Source organism: Cherax quadricarinatus, chromosome 52 (genome assembly GCF_038502225.1).
Source record: "Cherax quadricarinatus isolate ZL_2023a chromosome 52, ASM3850222v1, whole genome shotgun sequence".
Taxonomy (NCBI): Eukaryota; Metazoa; Arthropoda; class Malacostraca; order Decapoda; family Parastacidae; genus Cherax; species Cherax quadricarinatus.
Genome location: NC_091343.1, coordinates 18,713,691 through 18,733,430, shown reverse-complemented (window position 1 = coordinate 18,733,430; position 19,740 = coordinate 18,713,691). Strand labels below are relative to the sequence as shown.

Here is a 19,740-nt window from a genome sequence, read left to right as displayed (position 1 = left end):
GGTTGTAGAAGGTTGAACGAGATGGTGAACTTCTGATGGTTGTAGAAGGTTGAACGAGATGGTGAACTTCTGATGGTTGTAGAAGGTTGAACGAGATGGTGAACTTCTGATGGTTGTAGAAGGTTGAACGAGATGATGAACTTCTGATGGTTGTAGAAGGTTGAACGAGATGGTGAACTTCTGATGGTTGTAGAAGGTTGAACGAGATGGTGAACTTCTGATGGTTGTAGAAGGTTGAACGAGATGGTGAACTTCTGATGGTTGTAGAAGGTTGAACGAGATGGTGAACTTCTGATGGTTGTAGAAGGTTGAACGAGATGATGAACTTCTGATGGTTGTAGAAGGTTGAACGAGATGGTGAACTTCTGATGGTTGTAGAAGGTTGAACGAGATGGTGAACTTCTGATGGTTGTAGAAGGTTGAACGAGATGGTGAACTTCTGATGGTTGTAGAAGGTTGAACGAGATGGTGAACTTCTGATGGTTGTAGAAAGTTGAACGAGATGGTGAACTTCTGATGGTTGTAGAAGGTTGAACGAGATGGTGAACTTCTGATGGTTGTAGAAGGTTGAACGAGATGATGAACTTCTGATGGTTGTAGAAGGTTGAACGAGATGGTGAACTTCTGATGGTTGTAGAAGGTTGAACGAGATGGTGAACTTCTGATGGTTGTAGAAGGTTGAACGAGATGATGAACTTCTAATGGTTGTAGAAGGTTGAACGAGATGATGAACTTCTGATGGTTGTAGAAGGTTGAACGAGATAGTGAACTTCTGATGGTTGTAGAAGGTTGAACGAGATGGTGAACTTCTGATGGTTGTAGAAGGTTGAACGAGATGGTGAACTTCTGATGGTTGTAGAAGGTTGAACGAGATGGTGAACTTCTGATGGTTGTAGAAGGTTGAACGAGATGATGAACTTCTGATGGTTGTAGAAGGTTGAACGAGATGGTGAACTTCTGATGGTTGTAGAAGGTTGAACGAGATGATGAACTTCTGATGGTTGTAGAAGGTTGAACGAGATGGTGAACTTCTGATGGTTGTAGAAGGATGAACGAGATGGTGAACATCTGATGGTTGTAGAAGGATGAACGAGATGGTGAACTTCTGATGGTTGTAGAAGGATGAACGAGATGGTGAACTTCTGATGGTTGTAGAAGGTTGAACGAGATGGTGAACTTCTGGTGGTTGTAGAAGGTTGAACGAGATGGTGAACTTCTGATAGTCTGATTGTAAACGTTCTGATATTGTAAATGTAAACGTCTTGATAAAGTAAATTTGAAAGTTTTTATAGTGTAAATTTCAGCGTCTTTGATAGTGTAAATTAGGTTTTCTTGCAGTGATAAACGTTTTTATAATGTAAATTAAACGTTTAACAGTGATAATTTTGACGTTTTATACTGTAAATGAAAACATATTTGCTTATGTTATCGTAAATATACTATGACATAATTGCTTGTCAGATTTACATTTTTTTTTCGTTTCCTGAAAATTTTCGTTTATAACTCTGGAATGCCTCATTCGATCGAATCCAAACTTTCAGTGGACAAATTTTCAAATATACCGATCTTAAGAAGCCATTAATGATTTTTGTTTCCTGGTGATACCTTGAGAAAGTCCCGTCTGCTCGACCTCTGTTAATATTGGTTTCGTATTTTGGTGAAAGAATCGATGCATATTATTAATGTATTCAGTTTTTTTTTAATGGCTGGGATAATGTCTTTTTCAGTTTAAATTCATCATTATAGTTAATATATCTGGGATTGTTGAATTACATGTGATAACTGGGGAATAACTCTTCCGATCGATTTCAACTTTCAGTGATGGTAAATTTCGCTCGAAATGAAGGTTCATAGTCTAGATGTTAGTTTGCTAACTTTAAAAACAGTTGCATTCCCTCCGGTACCTAGAGAACTCCTCAGGTGATCGGCTTCAAACTTTAAACGCTAGTGTATCTTTACGATGGCGGTTTTTAGATTGAATATGGTTTGTACAGACGCCAATTTTATTAAAATTACAAAAAATTATATGTCGGTTTTCGTCCGATAACTTGTGAATGCTTCTTTTTATCGGATTCAAACTTCACCTCTGACGTATCTTACAGGAATCATATTATTATCGTTGGACTGTGTGGACGTAAGTTTGTGACATTTTGAGTGAACTTCTCAACTATCTTGGTCTGGTAGCTCCTACTAGGCTAGTTCTAGTTTTTTAAAAAAAATCAAAATTTTCTTACGAATTTGTGGGAAGTTTGGAATGTAATTTTAAGGGGGGGGGGGATTGAAAAATATTGAAAACTGGAGTTTTGATGGCGTTTTGCAGTTGCAAAAGTTCCTTGAGCCCATAAATACTCTTATTTTTCATTCGGCTTTATAGGAGAGCCGGTCATAAACTTTGGTACAGTTTTTATTTTGTTTTCTTCTCTCCAAACTTTTCCTCCATAACTTCAGAACGTCTGGTCTGAGCCACTAAAAATTTTCGACCTCAGTGAATTTAACTAAAGTGAAAGATCGTGAAGGTCAGGCGACCTTTCCTCAGACTTGTTACGTTAGACACATGTGCAACACTCGGGTGTCTTTATTGAGGAAACGTTTAGCCACACAGTGGCTTCGTCAGCCCTATACAAAGAAGAATGATGGTCAGAAGGAGTTTGAGGTAATCAGTCCCCCAGCCTGGAGTCGACGTAATCAGTCTATCAATCTTATCAAGATTGATGGGCAGGTTTTTAACTGCTGTGTGACAGGTTTTTAATTGCTGTGACACAGGTTTTTAATTGCTGTGACACAGGTTTTTAATTGCTGTGACACAGGTTTTTAATTGCTGTGACACAGGTTTTTCAGTACTCTCCTTATACATATTAGGAGAACTAGAAAGTGACCGCTTTACTATTAGACAAACCATGCATGATCAACCAGACTGCGAGTCTTACGTGGGACAGCGAGGTGTGCCCACCTGCTGTCTAATCCCGCCTACTAGATCTGGACAGATCGCGCCTCGCTGCCGTAATAACCGAACCACCACAAGGTGGGGAGGTTATCACCCATGTGTAGTCTATCGACTACACATGGGTGAATTAAGCTGCATGTCACAAGTACAGGACCGGTCAAGAAGACTCTGGCACATTAAACAAGGGTTATAAGTACATACTATGAGCGTGTATACACAGGGAGGTATATAAGGTACGCTTCTTATTTCAGAGTGTGAGAGGTTATGCTCAGTTAAACGCTCGCTGCACAACCCAAATGGTTATAATCATAACCATAATTTTTAGAAGAGGTGGAGAGTTAAGCCAGTGGAATGCCTCGGTCAGATGACCTAAAGCTCCAGCTGCGGGTCGTCATATGACTAAGAACTCCGCGTCAGGAAACACTTGTCTTGTTTCCTGACAAACCTGCAGAGCCCAAAATCGTAGTTTAATTACGTCAAACAATGAAGGCTCGATCCTCCTCTTGTGAAAGTGATCAACCACGTGACGAGATTCAACATTTTAACGTGGTTCATAAATGAATGTTACAAATGTATAAAGGTGAAATGAAAAAAAAAATTATCAGAGGCGTGGAATGTAAATTTTTATGAATAGTTAATAAACTAGTTATATATTAAACCTGAATTAAAGTGCATTTGTTACTGTAAAAATTAATTTTGTCCAGCCATTTTTCAAAAGTAAAAATGCATTACACAATGTATATATATATATATATATATATATATATATATATATATATATATATATATATATATATATATATATATATATATATATATATATATATATATATATATATATATATATATATATATATATATATATATATATATATATATATATATATATATAACTGAATCAAGAGATTTATAGGAATGGAACCAGCCTCCCTTTCATAGGATCAAGTCCTGTTTAAATCTCTTTCCTGCGTGGCACTGTGGGTCTAGTGCTCCCTGTCCTTGGAACTTACCCGAAGACTATTTCGAGGTTGAACTTCCCCGCGGCCCGGCCCTAGTCCAGGCTTGCTGGTTGATGGTCTGGTCAACCAGGTTGTTGGTGCCGCTCACACGCGCTCAAACGAAAGATTGTAGTTTAATTAAGAGATTCGAGGTGTATTGGCACGCTGTTGTGCCTGACAAACACAACAAACACAATATATGCAACAAACAACACTTAACACTACAAACAATACCTAACAAACACGAATAAGACTTAAACACAGAAACAGTGCTAATGAAGCTCACTTACTGAAGGATGGTGAGCTAAAAAATGTCGATTTTTATAGTGTAACCTGCAGTCTCAGGTAGGTTTGTAATTAAGAGAGAGAGAGAGAGACCGAGAGAGAGAGAGAGAGAGAGCCATCCTTTTTAGTTATACATTTTAATTAATTCTCTCTCTCTCTCTCTCTCTCTCTCTCTCTCTCTCTCTCTCTCATGAAATTCACCTGTGTTTTATTGGTGCTTCCTGAGGAACGATAAAACACACACACAATACTAGATACAACAATACCAGATACTGCAGATACAACAGATGCAATAGATACAATACTAGATACAATACCAGAAAACATACAGTACCTGATACAATATCAGATACAACAGATGCAGTACCAGATACAATACCAGATACAAATATCAAATTCAACAGATACATTACCAGCTACAATAGATACAGTATCAAATACAATTCCAAATACAACAGATGCAATACCAGATACAATAAATACAATATCAAATACAATAGATACGACAGTCGCAATACCAAATACAAGAGATGCAATACCAGATGCAGCAGTTGAACTAAGATACAGTACTAGATGCAATCGAGATGCATCTTATACAGTAACAGATGCAACAGATTTATTAACAGAGACAACAACAGAAACAACAAACGCCAAAAGCAGAAGTACACCATCAAAATTACTGCAGCAAATATAATGATGACAGTTACTGGAGTTGCAACACTTAGCAACAGAGTCAATAACAACAACAACGTCAACATAAGAAAGGAGGAACACTGCAACAAACTTGTTGGCCCATACTGGACAGATCCTTCTCAAATCCAACCCACTAGCAAAAATATTTACCAAACCCATCATCGTCTTAAACTTTCCCCATTGCTAAAAGTTTTCGTCTGATTTTGAGGTGACCACGGAAGCCACTCTGACTGATTGTGGCTGAGAAGGCAAGACGATGGTGGAGAGGAGGAGGAAAGGTCCAGGGAAGGGAACAGATGGATCTCTGTGACAGTGTTGGAAGGGTCTGGTTGAGGCTTTGAGAGGCAGGAGGGGGGGGGGATGATTAATTGGTTGAGAGGACGGTGAGATTAGGCTGGTATAATAGTAAAGATGGATTGGTAGAGAGGACTTTGAAATTGAGCTGGTACAAGAAAAATGATGAATTGGTAGAAAAGACTGAGATTGGGCTTGTATAAGGGTAAGAGAAAGCCATTGAGGATCAGGGAGATTTCTCTCAAACTCGGATTCTCGTGTATCAGTTTTCCCAGTTTTTAACCACTCAGTAACAGTGGTAAACGTCTTAGGTGGTTAAACAGAGCATTCGACTCCTGGTCAGTTTTCTAGTTCTCTTCGTTGTTCTGTTTCTAAATCCAAAACTTTTTCCAGATCACCTTTCATAAATTTTGTCACATTTCGTACAGGATATCCTATACACAAAACCACTTGAATTTTCCCAGAATTCTGAATCTAAAGGATTTTTTATGATTCCCAGATTTTAGATGAACCACTGATACTGAGTTCGTTTAGTAGGTTAGGAATGTATAGCAGTCAGGTTGAAAACAAACTAAAGATGATTGTAGTCTATATACATTCATTGTATAGAAAAAATAGTATATGAAATTATAAGCAATGTTGACAAACCCATCCAATAATTCCTCAGGTTTGGGCAATATTTGACCTCGTGATGATGAATGTGGTGCTGTGTAGGTGTGTACATCAGGTCACGTTCATTTGTGAGGCGCATTCCACTTGTATATTAGATGTGTATCTGTATTGTGTTGTTTCATCAATCTCACACCCCAGTGCCTGTACAGCGTTCATTGATCTTATCACAGATGTCACCAGAAATAGCGCTGGTATAGGCGTCGCAGTCATAGCGGCGGCGGGTGCGTGTATTGAAATCTATAAATAAGTATATAGGTGAACATAGATTTATATTTCCCCCTCATTTCTTTTCTCTCTCCCACCTTTACGTCATCTTTTTCACTGTTTCTCTGTGAATCTCTCAGTGACAGTCTCCTTTACTGTTCTTTACTATTCCTTGAGAAAGTAATCTAGAGGTCATGAAAGTGCTTGGAATTTAATTACCTTTTAAAGTGGATAAATTGCATATCAGAGTACAGTATATATGGTATAGCCCTTTACTTTAGTATCCTTATCTTCACCAAATACAGGTATATCTGCGGCAGTGTATCGGCAGACCATTTCGGATACCCTGATCTTGTTTGCCGTAGATCAGAGGGAAAGACCGCAAGTCAGCCTAGTCGCCAGCAGTCAGACTCACTCTGTGTCGGGGCTGGTGTAGTGCAGCGTGTTTCCTCGTCAGGCAGCAATACAAACATAGAATATTAAGAGACTGATGCGCATTAGACACAATAGGGAAGATAAACTAGCCATAGCTGATGTATCAGACGTTAGTTCGTTGCATACTAACTCGTGAAATTGTTCTTCTCTCGATATCCGTCTATATTACCTACCAGTAGAATGGGCAATTTATGGACAATACTGAAGTTACAAATTATGCAGAGAATACAAGGTGAATGAAGTCAGCAAGCGTGGAACTCTGGCTGGCAGCATCATATACCAGATAACAATTACGAAACACTTCAACCATCGACAAACAGTTAGGACAGGAGACTCGTATCAAGACCACAAGTACCTTCAAAGGGCTTGCAGTTCCAGATGTTGTTCTCCACCAGCGTTAAATACAGTCAAAAACGTTGAGAAATAAAGTATTACTAAAGAGAATAGTTTTAGAGTACAACTGTGTACAGAGTTCAGGGTTAAGTTAAACCTAATAGTGAATAAAATTTTGGAAAGTGAAAAATAAGAACACTTTTGCTAGTATAGTTATGACACTCCCGTGCAGACACTCAGGCTTGATGTGGTGTTGCCTAGTCAGAGGATCTGAGAGCCCTGGGTGCTCCTAGCATAGAGGGTACCTCACCCAGACCGTGAAGCCTCCATTGGACACGTCAGAGAGCCTCAGCATCTGTTTACCATCCCTTACCAGGATGGTGCAGTCATCCTGGCAGGCAATAACCGTACTGTAGACTCGCTTAGATGACAAGCTGGAAAGTGGTTTTGTGTGACTTACGTCGAATACAAGACGCATGCCCCTCAACAAAGAGCTATATTAGCTGCAGGTGTCACACCCGCCCGTCTAATTGCACTCTGCACATGTTACAATGGAGCTGCCATGTTACGTTGGATGATTTGGCAAGCCAGAGCTGTGTGACTACACATGTACATTTACACTGGCTGACACCTATCTACAGTACAGCAGTGAAGGCGATGGCACTGCTGTTGCCAGCTTCAGAGAGACACAGAAGTCAAAAAAAAAAAAAACTGAATTTGATTAGTAATACATTTTCATTCCCATAGATTTTGAGACCTTCTACTTGTGAAGAAAGTGTGCATTCAATTTCCTGAAAGAATTAGGATAAAAGCTCAGTAGAGGAACTAGTAATTCCAGAGCAGCTGGCCTCTCAGGCTGTGTGTTGCAGTTCAGAGAGGTAACACCTCTTGAATCCTATGCACACCACCCATCTCTCAAAACCTGAAGGAAGTATTTGATATAAAACACACACACACACACACACACACACACACACACACACACACACACACACACACACACACACAAACCTACTGGAATTCTATGACATGGCGACAGCAGTAAGACAAGAGAGAGAGGGGTGGGTGGATTGCATTTTCTTGGACTGCAAGAAGGCGTTTGACACAGTTCCACACAAGAGATTAGTGCAAAAACTGGAGGACCAAGCAGGGATAACTGGGAAGGCACTACAATGGATCAGGGAATACTTGTCAGGAAGACAGCAGCGAGTCATGGTACGTGGCGAGGTGTCGAAGTGGGCACCTGTGACCAGCGGGATCCCACAGGGGTCAGTCCTAGGACCAGTGCTGTTTCTGGTATTTGTGAACGACATGAAGGAAGGAATAGACTCCGAAGTGTCCCTGTTTGCAGATGGTGTGAAGTTGATGATGAATTCATTCGATCGAAGACCAGGCAGAACTACAAAGGGATCTGGACAGGCTGCAGACCTGGTCCAGCAATTGGCTCCTGGAGTTCAACCCCACCAAGTGCAAAGTCATGAAGATTGGGGAAGGGCAACGAAGACCGCAGACGGAGTACAGTCTAGAGGGCCAGAGACTACAAACCTCACTCAAGGAAAAACATCTTGGGGTGAGTATAACACCAGGCACATCAACCAAATAACTGCTGCAGCATATGGGCGCCTAGCAAACCTCAGAACAGCATTCCGACATCTTAATAAGGAATCGTTCAGGACCCTGTACACCGTGTACGTTTGGCCCATATTGGAGTATGCGGCACCAGTTTGGAACCCACACCTAGCCAAGCACGTAAAGAAACTAGAGAAAGTGCAAAGGTTTGCAACAAGACTAGTTCCAGAGCTAAGAGGTATGTCCTACGAGGATAGGTTAAGGGAAATCAACCTGACGACACTGGAGGACAGGAGAGATAGGGGGGACATGATAACGACATACAAAATACTGAGAGGAATTGACAAGGTGGACAAAGACAGGATATTCCAGAGATGGGACACAGTAACAAGGGGACACAGTTGGAAGTTGAAGACACAGATGAATCACAGGGATGTTAGGAAGTATTTCTTCAGCCACAGAGTAGTCAGGCAGTGGAATAGTTTGGGAAGCGAAGTTGTGGAGGCAGGATCCATACATAGCTTTAAGCAGAGGTATGATAAAGCTCACGGTTCAGGGAGAGTGACCTAGTAGCGACCAGTGAAGAGGCGGGGCCAGGAGCTTGGCCTCGACCCCTGCAACCTCAACTAGGTGAATACAACTACGCGAGTACACTCTCTCTCTCTCTTTCTCTCTCTCTCTCTCTCTCTCTCTCAATCACTGAATCAGTCATCATCTTCAATCATCAGGAGAGTGGTGGACCACCTGGAAAGAAACAAGCATACAAAAAACAACCAGCACGGTTTCAGGGAAGGAAAATCCTGTCACAAACCTACTGGAGTTTTATGACAAGGTGACAGAAGTAAGACAAGAGAGAGAGGAGTGGATAGACTGCATTTTCTTGGACTGCAAGAAGGCCTTCGACACAGTTCCTCACAAGAGGTTAATGCAAAAGCTAGAGGAACAGGCACACACAACAGAATAGGCACTGCAATGGATCAGAGAATATCTGACAGGGAGGCAACAACGAGTCATGGTACGTGACGAGGTGTCAGAGTGGGCGCCTGTGACAAGCGGGGTTCCACAGGGGTCAGTCCTAGGACTTGTACTGTTTTAAGTATATTTAAATGACATAACGGAAGGGATAGACTCAGAAGTGTCCTTGTTTGCAGATGATGTGAAGTTAATGAGGAGAATCAAACCGGTCGAGGGTCAAGCAGAACTACAAAGAGACCTGGACAGGTTACAAGCCTGGTCCAGCAACTGGCTCCTTGAATTTAACCCTGCCAAATCCAAAGTCATGAAGATCGGGGAAGGGCGAAGAAGACCGCAGACAGAGTATATGCTAGGTGGCCAAAGACTGCAAACCTCACTCGAGGAAAAGATCTTGGGGCGAGTGTAATACCGAGCACATCTCCTGAGGCGCACATCAGTCAGATAACTGCTGCAGCATACGGGCTTCTGGCAAACCTAAGGATAGCGTTCCGATACATCAGTAAGGAATCGTTCAAGACTCTGTATACCATATACATCAGGCCCATACTGGAGTATGCAGCACCAGTTTGGAATCCACACCTGGTCAAGCACGTTAAGAAATTAGAAAAAGTGCAAAGGTTTGCAACAAGACTACTCCCAGAGCTAAGGGGATTGTCCTGCGAAGAAAGGTTAAGGGAAATTGGCCTGACGACACTGGAGGACAGGAGGGTCATTGGAGACATAACGACATACAAAATACTGCATGGAATAGATAAGGTGGACAAAGACAGGATGTCCCAGAGATGGGACACAAACATTGAGTCACAATTGACTCGACCCTTGCAACCACAAATAGGTGAGTATATATATATACACACACACACGCACGTATATATATATATATATATATATATATATATATATATATATATATATATATATATATATAATGCAGGAATCGCGAACAAGCGATGCAAGATACAAAACAACCACGGGGGGAGTTGAATAATAGCTCTAGGTCTTTCATGTTGCGATCATCACATCAGGAGCTTGCAATGTTGCAGAAATAAATAAGAGATCTCAGCAGATTCATTCTGTGGGACGCTTGCAACATTGCAAGTTCCTGATGTGTTGATGGCAGCACGAAAGTACGACTATTCAACTCCCCTGTGGTTGTTTTGCATCTTGTATCGCTTGTGTGTGTGTATATATATATATATATATATATATATATATATATATATATATATATATATATATATATATATATATATATATATATATGTGTGTGTGTGTGTAAAGCGTTACTGAAAAGGTGAATATGAAGTGTAATAAAAAAGACGATGAAATGAAAATTTAGTTTTTATTTCTTATGGACGGAACACGAAAGGGAATTTATAACTGAAGACGAATAAAGAAAGATATAAAAATAGTTTAGATAAAAAAGGAGCATGAAGTTGGGAAGTCTATTAAATGTGGGAATGATATTTTGAGTCTCTCTCTCTCTCTCTCTCTCTCTCTCTCTCTCTCTCTCTCTCTCTCTCTCTCTCTCTCTCTCTCTCTCTCTCTCTCTCTCTCTCTCAAAATGCACAAATCCAGGGAGAAATAAACTTTCACACAAAGAAGAAAGAGAAAGGTCGCAAGTTTGTGTATGTATGCGCGCGCGCGCGTTGAGTCATGCCTCTTGGCCCCTGCCTGTCAAATAGCTGTGGACAGGCTCATTTGCTCCCAGCTTCGTAGTCACTGTCGTACCAATTCTTAAAGCTGTGTGGACTCTGCCATGATTGCTTTCCCACCCAGTTTCAGCATCCCACGAGGCCAGTGGTGACCTGATGCTGTATATACAAAATCACATATTTCTTCACCTAAGTCACGAGACTTAGGTGACCTGCCTTTGTATATAAGTTGCAACCCTTGTAAGCTAAAGAGGGCCCAAGGACTTAGCCGAAATATCGATAACGTACGGTACTTACTTTCCTTCGTTACTTACGGCACTATGTACGTTAGTTCGTTAGTGATAATATTCGTTGTTAAGAATTTCGTTAGCTTGTTTTATTTTTTATGCTCATTTATGTCGTTACCATTATTATTATTATTATTATTATTATTATTATTATTATTATTATTATTATTATTATTATTATTATTATTATTATTGCATTTTTGAGACGTGTTTATCTGGTTATATGAGTTTTTTTTCGTTTAAAAGAAGGAAAATGAATTTCATTTATGTGAGGTGACCAACAGTGGTCACAAGAAGTGTTTAATGAGTGTTAAAGAAGTGAAAAATGAGACTAAGAAGTGAGGAATGAGACTAAGAAGTGAGGAATGAGACTAAGAAGTGAGGTGAAAAAATAATGGAAATTTAGGAAAAGAATAAGAATTAAGAATAGCAAAAAAAGTAAGAATCTTAGTCAACTGTTTCAAGACGTGATTGTTTTTCTTAAGTAATGAAGATATTTAAGCCTATCAGCCCAGCCTGGTCAGCCGGGTACACCCGGCTGCCCTCGTGCACGCCCTCCTCGTGCACACCTCCGTCGTGCACGCCCCCCTCGTGCACCACCCCTACCGGAAGCCCCACAGCTGGCACCCCTGTCCTGGGTGCTCCCACCCCCGCCACCCCTCCCATACCACCACCCTCCTTCATCCCGCCCCGCGCCCACCGCATCACGCCCACCCGCACCCACCTCGAGTGGGTCACCTGTGAGCTCCTCCCCGCCCACTACGCCTACTCCTCTCGTCCACCGCCACGCCCGTCGTCACCCACCGATGACTTCAGCCCCTACGCCCACATTCTGGATCTGAGGGAGGACGCACGCCCACACACGCCCATGAAAAGGCTGATGCTGGGGTGTCGTGTGTGTCGGTCGGCTGCACGTTGGCTCCGCTGTTCCAGAGTCAAGGTTCACCTGCTGCACAAGCTACAGGTACAGTGTACCTGGTTTGTACATGTTGTGTACCTGTTATATACCTGTTGTATACCTGTTGTCAACCTGTTGTATACCTGTTATCAACCTCTTATAACCCCCTGTTCATAACCTATTGATGACTTGACCTGTTGTTTACTTTTGGTGACCTGTAGATCAGAGGTATGCAATACAGACGAGTTGATGAATAAGACACCTGTACAACACCTGGGTATCTTTACTGATGAATAAGACAGATGTACAACACCTGGGTATTTTTATTGGGAAACGTTTCGCCTTCACAGCAGGCTTTGTGAATTTAATACTTGGGAATAAAGACTAATACTTGAGACAGTGGAAGAAGTGGGGAGAGTCAGCAGTCGCAGACGAGATCAAAAGTGGGCGGGGTCCACTAGTGTAAGTGGGGTCAGAGGTTTATCAGTAGAGTTGTAAAGGTTTCATGTATGTTTCCAACGAGGATGCCAGTGGTCAGTTTTGAAGTATAAACCCAGTATATCCACCAGGGGAAAGGCCCTCGCTAATTATTAATTTGTGTTAGTTTGGTTGAGAACGCCGCCCACATGTGATCACCTCATCAACTGCTGCATCTCTCTTATTCCATTATTAGTGTCGTGTTAGATTGTTTGAGCAGCCCCCCCCCCACCTGTGATCACCTCATCAATTTGTGTTAGCCTGGGCCTCTGGTGTTGCACAAGTGTGCTATTGATAACCTGTTGATGGTGTGTTGTTTCCTGTTACTGAATTGATGACGTGTCACTACCCGTTGAGGACGGGCCGTTATCTGTTACTGACCTGTAATCTCCCGTTGATGACTTGTTGCATAGTGTTGATGATCTCATACTCTGTTGATTTTATTAATATCTTAGTGTTGATGACTTGTCATATACTGTTGACCTATTCGTTGATGTTGTATAACCTGTTGATGACCTGCTACAATCTATCGATGCTCCATTGATTACCTGTTCTGAAGAGTGCCGGGTAGAGTGAGGTCGTGGTTGATGTCACCATCTTCATTCACCTGCAAATACCTTATTACTTAATTCTATCTCTCTTCACTACCACCAAGAACATTCCCTAATATGCTCAATAATAACCCACATGGGAACAGAAACTCAAGATCTGTATATTTCGATCCTTTTCTGGGGTCCTCTTCAGCAGATCAATTACTCCTGGGTTTTTGTCTCCATGTGGGTTATGGATGATTAACAAGTGTTCATTGCACTTTAGTTATCCACAGGGGAGGAGAGAGTTGAATGGCAGCTCTCGGCCTTACGTGTTGTAGCCAACACGTCGTCAAGCGCTTGTAATATTTGAATAGTGAAAGGATGTAGGAAAGTATTGGATGGGAATAGGGTAGTGGATGAGGGGAACAGTCTACCTTGTTGGGTTATTGAGGCTAAAACCTTGGGTAGTTTCAAATTTAGGCTGGAAAAATACATGAGTGAGAGGAGTTGGATTTGAGTGGAACTTGCATATGAGTGGATAGTTATCAGAGCTTATTTCTTGGGCGGCATTGAAAATTGGGTTGAGCAAATGTTTTGTTAGTGGGATGGACTGTGAAGGACCTGCCTAGTATGGGCCAACAGGCCTGCTGCAGTGTTCTTCTTTTTTTATGTTCTTAATAGACGTATCAAATGTCTGTGATTTCTAATGGAATGCAGAAGAGTTTCTGTGAGTGCTTCAGAGATGGTATTTAGATGTGCTAGAAATGTATGGTTTAATATTTGTTTTATTGTTAATACTGCCGACAGCAGCATTTATAAAACCTGAGTCTAAGCTGTTATATATTGTCTGTATCTGTTAGTGTATGTGTTAAGTCTCAACCACACTGCTTAGTGTGTGTACTTGCCTAATTGTACTCGCCTAATTGTGATTGCAGGGGTCGAGACTCAGCTCGTGTGTGTGTGTGTGTGTGTGTGTGTGTGTGTGTGTGTGTGTGTGTGTGTGTGTGTGTGTACACACACACCTAATTGTGGTTGCAGGGGTCGAGACTCAGCTCCTGTGTGTGTGTGTGTGTGTGTGTGTGTGTGTGTGTGTGTGTGTGTGTGTGTGTGTGTGTGTGTGTGTGTGTGTATGTACACACACACCTAATTGTGGTTGCAGGGGTCGAGACTCAGCTCCTGTGTGTGTGTGTGTGTGTGTGTGTGTGTGTGTGTGTGTGTGTGTGTGTGTGTGTGTGTGTGTGTACACACACACCTAATTGTGGTTGCAGGGGTCGAGACTCAGCTCCTGTGTGTGTGTGTGTGTGTGTGTGTATGTGTGTGTGTGTGTGTGTGTGTGTACACACACACACCTAATTGTGGTTGCAGGGGTCGAGACTCAAATCCTTGCCCTGCGTCTTCACTGACCCCTACTGGGTTCCCCCCTCTCCCTGCTCCATGAGCTTTATCATACCTCGTCTTAAAACTAGGTATGGTTCCTGCCTCCACTACATCACTTGCCAGACTATTCCACTTCCTAACAACTCTGTGGCTGAAGAAATACTTCGTAACATCCATTTGACTCGTCTGAGTCTTCAATTTCCAATTGTGTGTACTCACCTATTTGTGGTTGCAAGGGTCGATTCATAGCTCCTGGCCCCGCCTCTTCGCTGATTGCTACTAGGTCCTCTCTCTCCCTGCTCCATGAGCTTTATCATACCTCGCCTTAAAACTATGTATGGTTCCCGTCTCCACTACGTCACTTTCTAGGCTATTCCGCGGCCTGACTACTCTATGACTGAAGAAATACTTCCTAACATCCCTTTGATTCATCTGAGTCTTCAACTTCCAACTGTGACCTCTTGTGTCTGTGTCCCATCTCTGGAACATCCCGTCTTTGTCCACCTTGTCTATTCCGCGCAGTATTTTATATGTAGTTATCATGTCTCCCCTGACCCTCCTGTCCTCCAGTGTCGTCAGGCCGATTTCCCTCAACCTTTCTTCGTAGGACAATCCCCGTAGCTCTGGGACTAGTCTTGTTGCAAACCTTTGCACTTTCTCTAATTTCTTGGCGTGCTTGACTAGGTGTGGATTCCAAACTGGTGCTGCATACTCCAGTATGGGCCTGACGTAAATGGTATACAGAGTCCTGAACGAATTCTTACTGAGGTATCGGAACGCTATCCGTAGGTTTGCCAGGCGCCCGTATGCTGCAGCAGTTATCTGATTGATGTGCGCCTCAGGAGATATGCTCGGTGTTATACTCACCCCCAGATCTTATTCCTTGAGTGAGGTTTGCAGTCTTTGGCCATCTAAACTATATTGTGTCTGCGGTCTTCTTTGCCCTTCCCCGATCTTCATGACTTTGCATTTGGCAGGGTTAAACTCAAGGAGCCAGTTGCTGGACCAGGCTTGTAACCTGTCCTGTGTGTGTGTGTGTGTGTGTGTAAATAAACAAGGTGTGACGGTTAATTTTCCCACGTTAAAAGCGTCTTTACTGTGGGCATCTCCAAGGAGTTGTTGCTGTGTTTGTTGTTGCAAGTGCGGTCGTGTGTCTCTTGTTTCTTTGTTTTCCCTGTTCTTGTTCTGCTGAAAGTGGTGTGGGCGTTGGTGCCCTCTTGTGGTATGCCTTTGTTGCTGTTGTATTTGTTCCTCTGAACGTAGCCAAGCTTTTGTTGTTGTTAGTTGTAAATCTTGATAGGAAACTGAGGCAGCAGGTAAAATTATAGAATCCATATGAGAGAGAGAGAGAACGAGAACGGGAGAGAAATCTCTCTGCTCTGGAGATCACCATGTGGAATGATCTTACATTCATTGAACTGTGATGTTATCGCCATCATATAAATATGTTGTATAACAGTAACTTTGTAATTAAGAGAAGCCAAGGATACTAAGGTGGGAAGGCTACACCTAGATAATACACTATGGTTCTTGATTTAGATAAAAAGTAGACTAGTTCCTCTGGGCAGATAACCTTAGTGTTGTGAACTACCAAGTCCTTTGCTGACTGCTTTTCCCTTGTATGCCAGTGTATGTACGTGACAGATTTTTATCTTCACTACGTTTCCCTCTCTGTAGAGCTTTCCACGGAGCTCTGCACACAGCGAAATGTCCCAGTGAAATCTTTTCCCACCATATACATGTTTCGTCTGCCAGAGAAGGCAAGCTACTGATGATGCTCTCAACAACCGTGTAGTCTGTACATTATAATATAGATGCGTGCTAACACTTCCACTATCAAAGGCGTTTCACTACCTGGAGGGTCAACGCCCCACGGCGTTAAAATCCTTGAGCCAGTACTCCCAGGAGCACAGGTGAGAAGGATATGGGCGCGGTGGGTAGTGAAGGGTGTCCCAAACAAACATAAAAGATTCAGGACGTAGAGGAAGAGGAGGAGGATGAAGAAGAAGAAGAGGATGATGAAGAAGAGGATGATGAAGAAGAGGATGATGAAGAAGAGGAGAATGAAGAAGAGGAGAATAAAGAAGAGGAGGATGAAGAAGAGGGTGAAGAAAAAGAGGATGAAAAAGAAGAGGGTGAAGAAGATTCAGAAGAAGATGCAGGAGAAGATGCAGAAGAAGATGCAGAAGAAGATGCAGAAGAAGAGGCAGAAGAAGAGGAGGAGGATGAGGAACTTCTTTTGATTAGTAACGTCGGAAGGTCAGTAACCCAGAATAACCAAAAAGACAACAAGAATTGTGGCTTGTTTCTGTTTGGAGTCTTTAGTTTCTGCCCCAGGATTCGACCCACAGTAGTCGACTAACACCCAGGCACCTGTTTACCGCTGAGTGAAGAAGGGTAGCAGGTGTTGGGAGAAATATTCCTCGTTTCTACACGTTTATCACACATTTCAACGTTCGTCAGTTATGAGGGGAATTTCCAAGAGATCTCGCTCCCTCTTCAAGAAGGAAGTTGATTATCTCTGGCAGTGTTGCTGACCATCCAGACTGTAGTGTCACCATGAGACTGCGTGCATTGAGCACCCAACATCCTGAATGACCAGACCGTCAGCCTGGTCACAGACTTGACTGTCAGGTGATAGGCTTCTAAGTGCGGTGGTAGGGATGGCAGGTGAGGGGTGATATTGGTAGTGATGGTGGTGGTAGTAGTGGTGGTGATAGTGGGGGTGATGGTAGTAGTGTCGGTGGTGGTGATTGTGTTGCGAAATTAGAGAGGGGGGGTAATTTGTAGGACGAGAGGAAGAAGAAATGAGAGAAGAGAAAATGAGAGAGGAAAGGAAGTAGAGAAAATGAGGGAGGAAAGGAAGAAGAGAAAATGAGGGAGGAAAGGAAGAAGAGAAAATGAGGGAGGAAAGGAAGAAGAGAAAATGAGGGAGGAAAGGAAGAAGAGAAAATGAGGGAGGAAAGGAAGAAGAGAAAATGAGGGAGGAAAGAAAGAAGAGAAAATGAGGGAGGAAAGGAAGAAGAGAAAATGAGGGAGGAAAGGAAGAAGAGAAAATGGGGGAGGAAAGGAAGAAGAGAAAATGGGGGAGGAAAGGAAGAAGAGAAAATGAGGGAGGAAAGGAAGAAAAGAAAAAAGGCTGATGAAGGAAAGGGGATAAGGCAAGATCGTTGGAAAGGTAAGATAGCATAATATCTTCTGATTACATTTTTCCCCAGAGAGACTATGCTGAGAACACAGGCTGTGCTGAGAACACAGGCTGTGCTGAGAACACAGGCTGTGCTGAGAACACAGGCTGTGCTGAGAACACAGGCTGTGCTGAGAACACACCATACACACTGTGCTGAGAACACACAGTGCTGAGAACACACAGTGCTGAGAACACAGGCTGTGTTGAGAACACACAGTGCTGAGAACACACACTGTGCTGAGAACACAGGCTGTGCTGAGAACACAGGCTGTGCTGAGAACACACCATACACACTGTGCTGAGAACACACAGTGCTGAGAACACACACTGTGCTGAGAACACAGGCTGTGCTGAGAACACAGGCTGTGCTGAGAACACAGGCTGTGCTGAGAACACACCATACACACTGTGCTGAGAACACACAGTGCTGAGAACACAGGCTGTGCTGAGAACACAGGCTGTGCTGAGAACACAGGCTGTGCTGAGAACACAGGCTGTGCTGAGAACACAGGCTGTGCTGAGAACACAGGCTGTGCTGAGAACACAGGCTGTGCTGAGAACACAGGCTGTGCTGAGAACACACACTGTGCTGAGAACACAGGCTGTGCTGAGAACACACACTGTGCTGAGAACACACACTGTGCTGAGAACACAGGCTGTGCTGAGAACACACACTGTGCTGAGAACACACACTGTGCTGAGAACACACACTGTGCTGAGAACACACACTGTGCTGAGAACACACACTGTGCTGAGAACACACACTGTGCTGAGAACACACACTGTGCTGAGAACACACACTGTGCTGAGAACACACACTGTGCTGAGAACACACACTGTGCTGAGAACACACACTGTGCTGAGAACACACACTGTGCTGAGAACACACACTGTGCTGAGAACACACACTGTGCTGAGAACACACCATACACACTGTGCTGAGAGCACAGGCTGTGCTGAGAACACGCCATACGCACTGTGTTGAGAACACACACTGTGCTGAGGACACACAATGTTGAGAACACACGCTGTGCTGAGGACACACAATGTTGAGAACACACACTGTACTGAGGACACACAATGTTGAGAACACACACTGTACTGAGGACACACAATGTTGAGAACACACACTGTACTGAGGACACACAATGTTGAGAACACACACTGTACTGAGGACACACACTGTACTGAGGACACACAATGTTGAGAACACACACTGTGCTGAGGACACACACTGTGCTGAGGACACACACTGTGCTGAGGACACACACTGTGCTGAGGACACACACTGTGCTGAGGACACACACTGTGCTGAGGACACACAGGTGAGAACATGTAGGACACTGTTGAGAGAGAACACACACTTCTGAGGACACACACTAGATTTTCTTCTGAGGAAAAACACACAATGGTGTGCTGAGTAAGTTCTTAGAAAGCTGACTGCGATCTTCTTGCTGAGAGTACATGCAAATGCTGACAGCGAATGACTTTAAAGTCCACACCAAGGCTGTCTGCTGAGGACCATGTATTTCTTTCTTGATTCAGGACTATCTGCCATTGTCAAGACGCCTGAGGCAAGGGCAGCTCTTAGCTTGTCAATAAAGTTAGGAATCCTTAACCTGTAAATAGCTTGTCAATAAAGCTAGGGATCTTAACCTAACCTTGTCAAACCCTGCCTAAAAGAGAGAGAGAGAGAGAGAGAGAGAGAGAGAGAGAGAGAGAGAGAGAGAGAGATTAAAAGTGAATGATAAACCAGCAATAGAGAAGAGAATTGTCTTTATTTGTTCGGTTTATTTTTATTGATTCTTATCAAAATGACGAGATTGTTGTACTTTATTATGTTGTACGTGTTTCTCTCTCTCTCTCTCTCTCTCTCTCTCTCTCTCTCTCTCTCTCTCTCTCTCTCTCTCTCTCTCTCTCT

At 42.8% G+C, this 19,740-nt stretch overlaps 1 protein-coding gene across 14 annotated transcripts in view; it reads left to right on the top strand.

The window, feature by feature from the left end:
* The window catches only part of dlg1 (discs large 1), a 1,301,051-nt gene that overhangs the window by 774,485 nt on the left and 506,826 nt on the right, over positions 1-19,740 (top strand). The window contains exon 1 of one of the 14 annotated variants that reach the window (XM_070096108.1): positions 11,817-12,308. The exons of the other annotated variants lie outside the window; for them this stretch is intronic. Within the exon in view, the coding sequence (XP_069952209.1) occupies positions 11,832-12,308 (477 nt within the window). The 5' untranslated portion in view covers positions 11,817-11,831. Of the gene's footprint in view, positions 1-11,816; positions 12,309-19,740 lie in introns of those variants that run through there. 14 annotated transcript variants of the gene reach the window in all.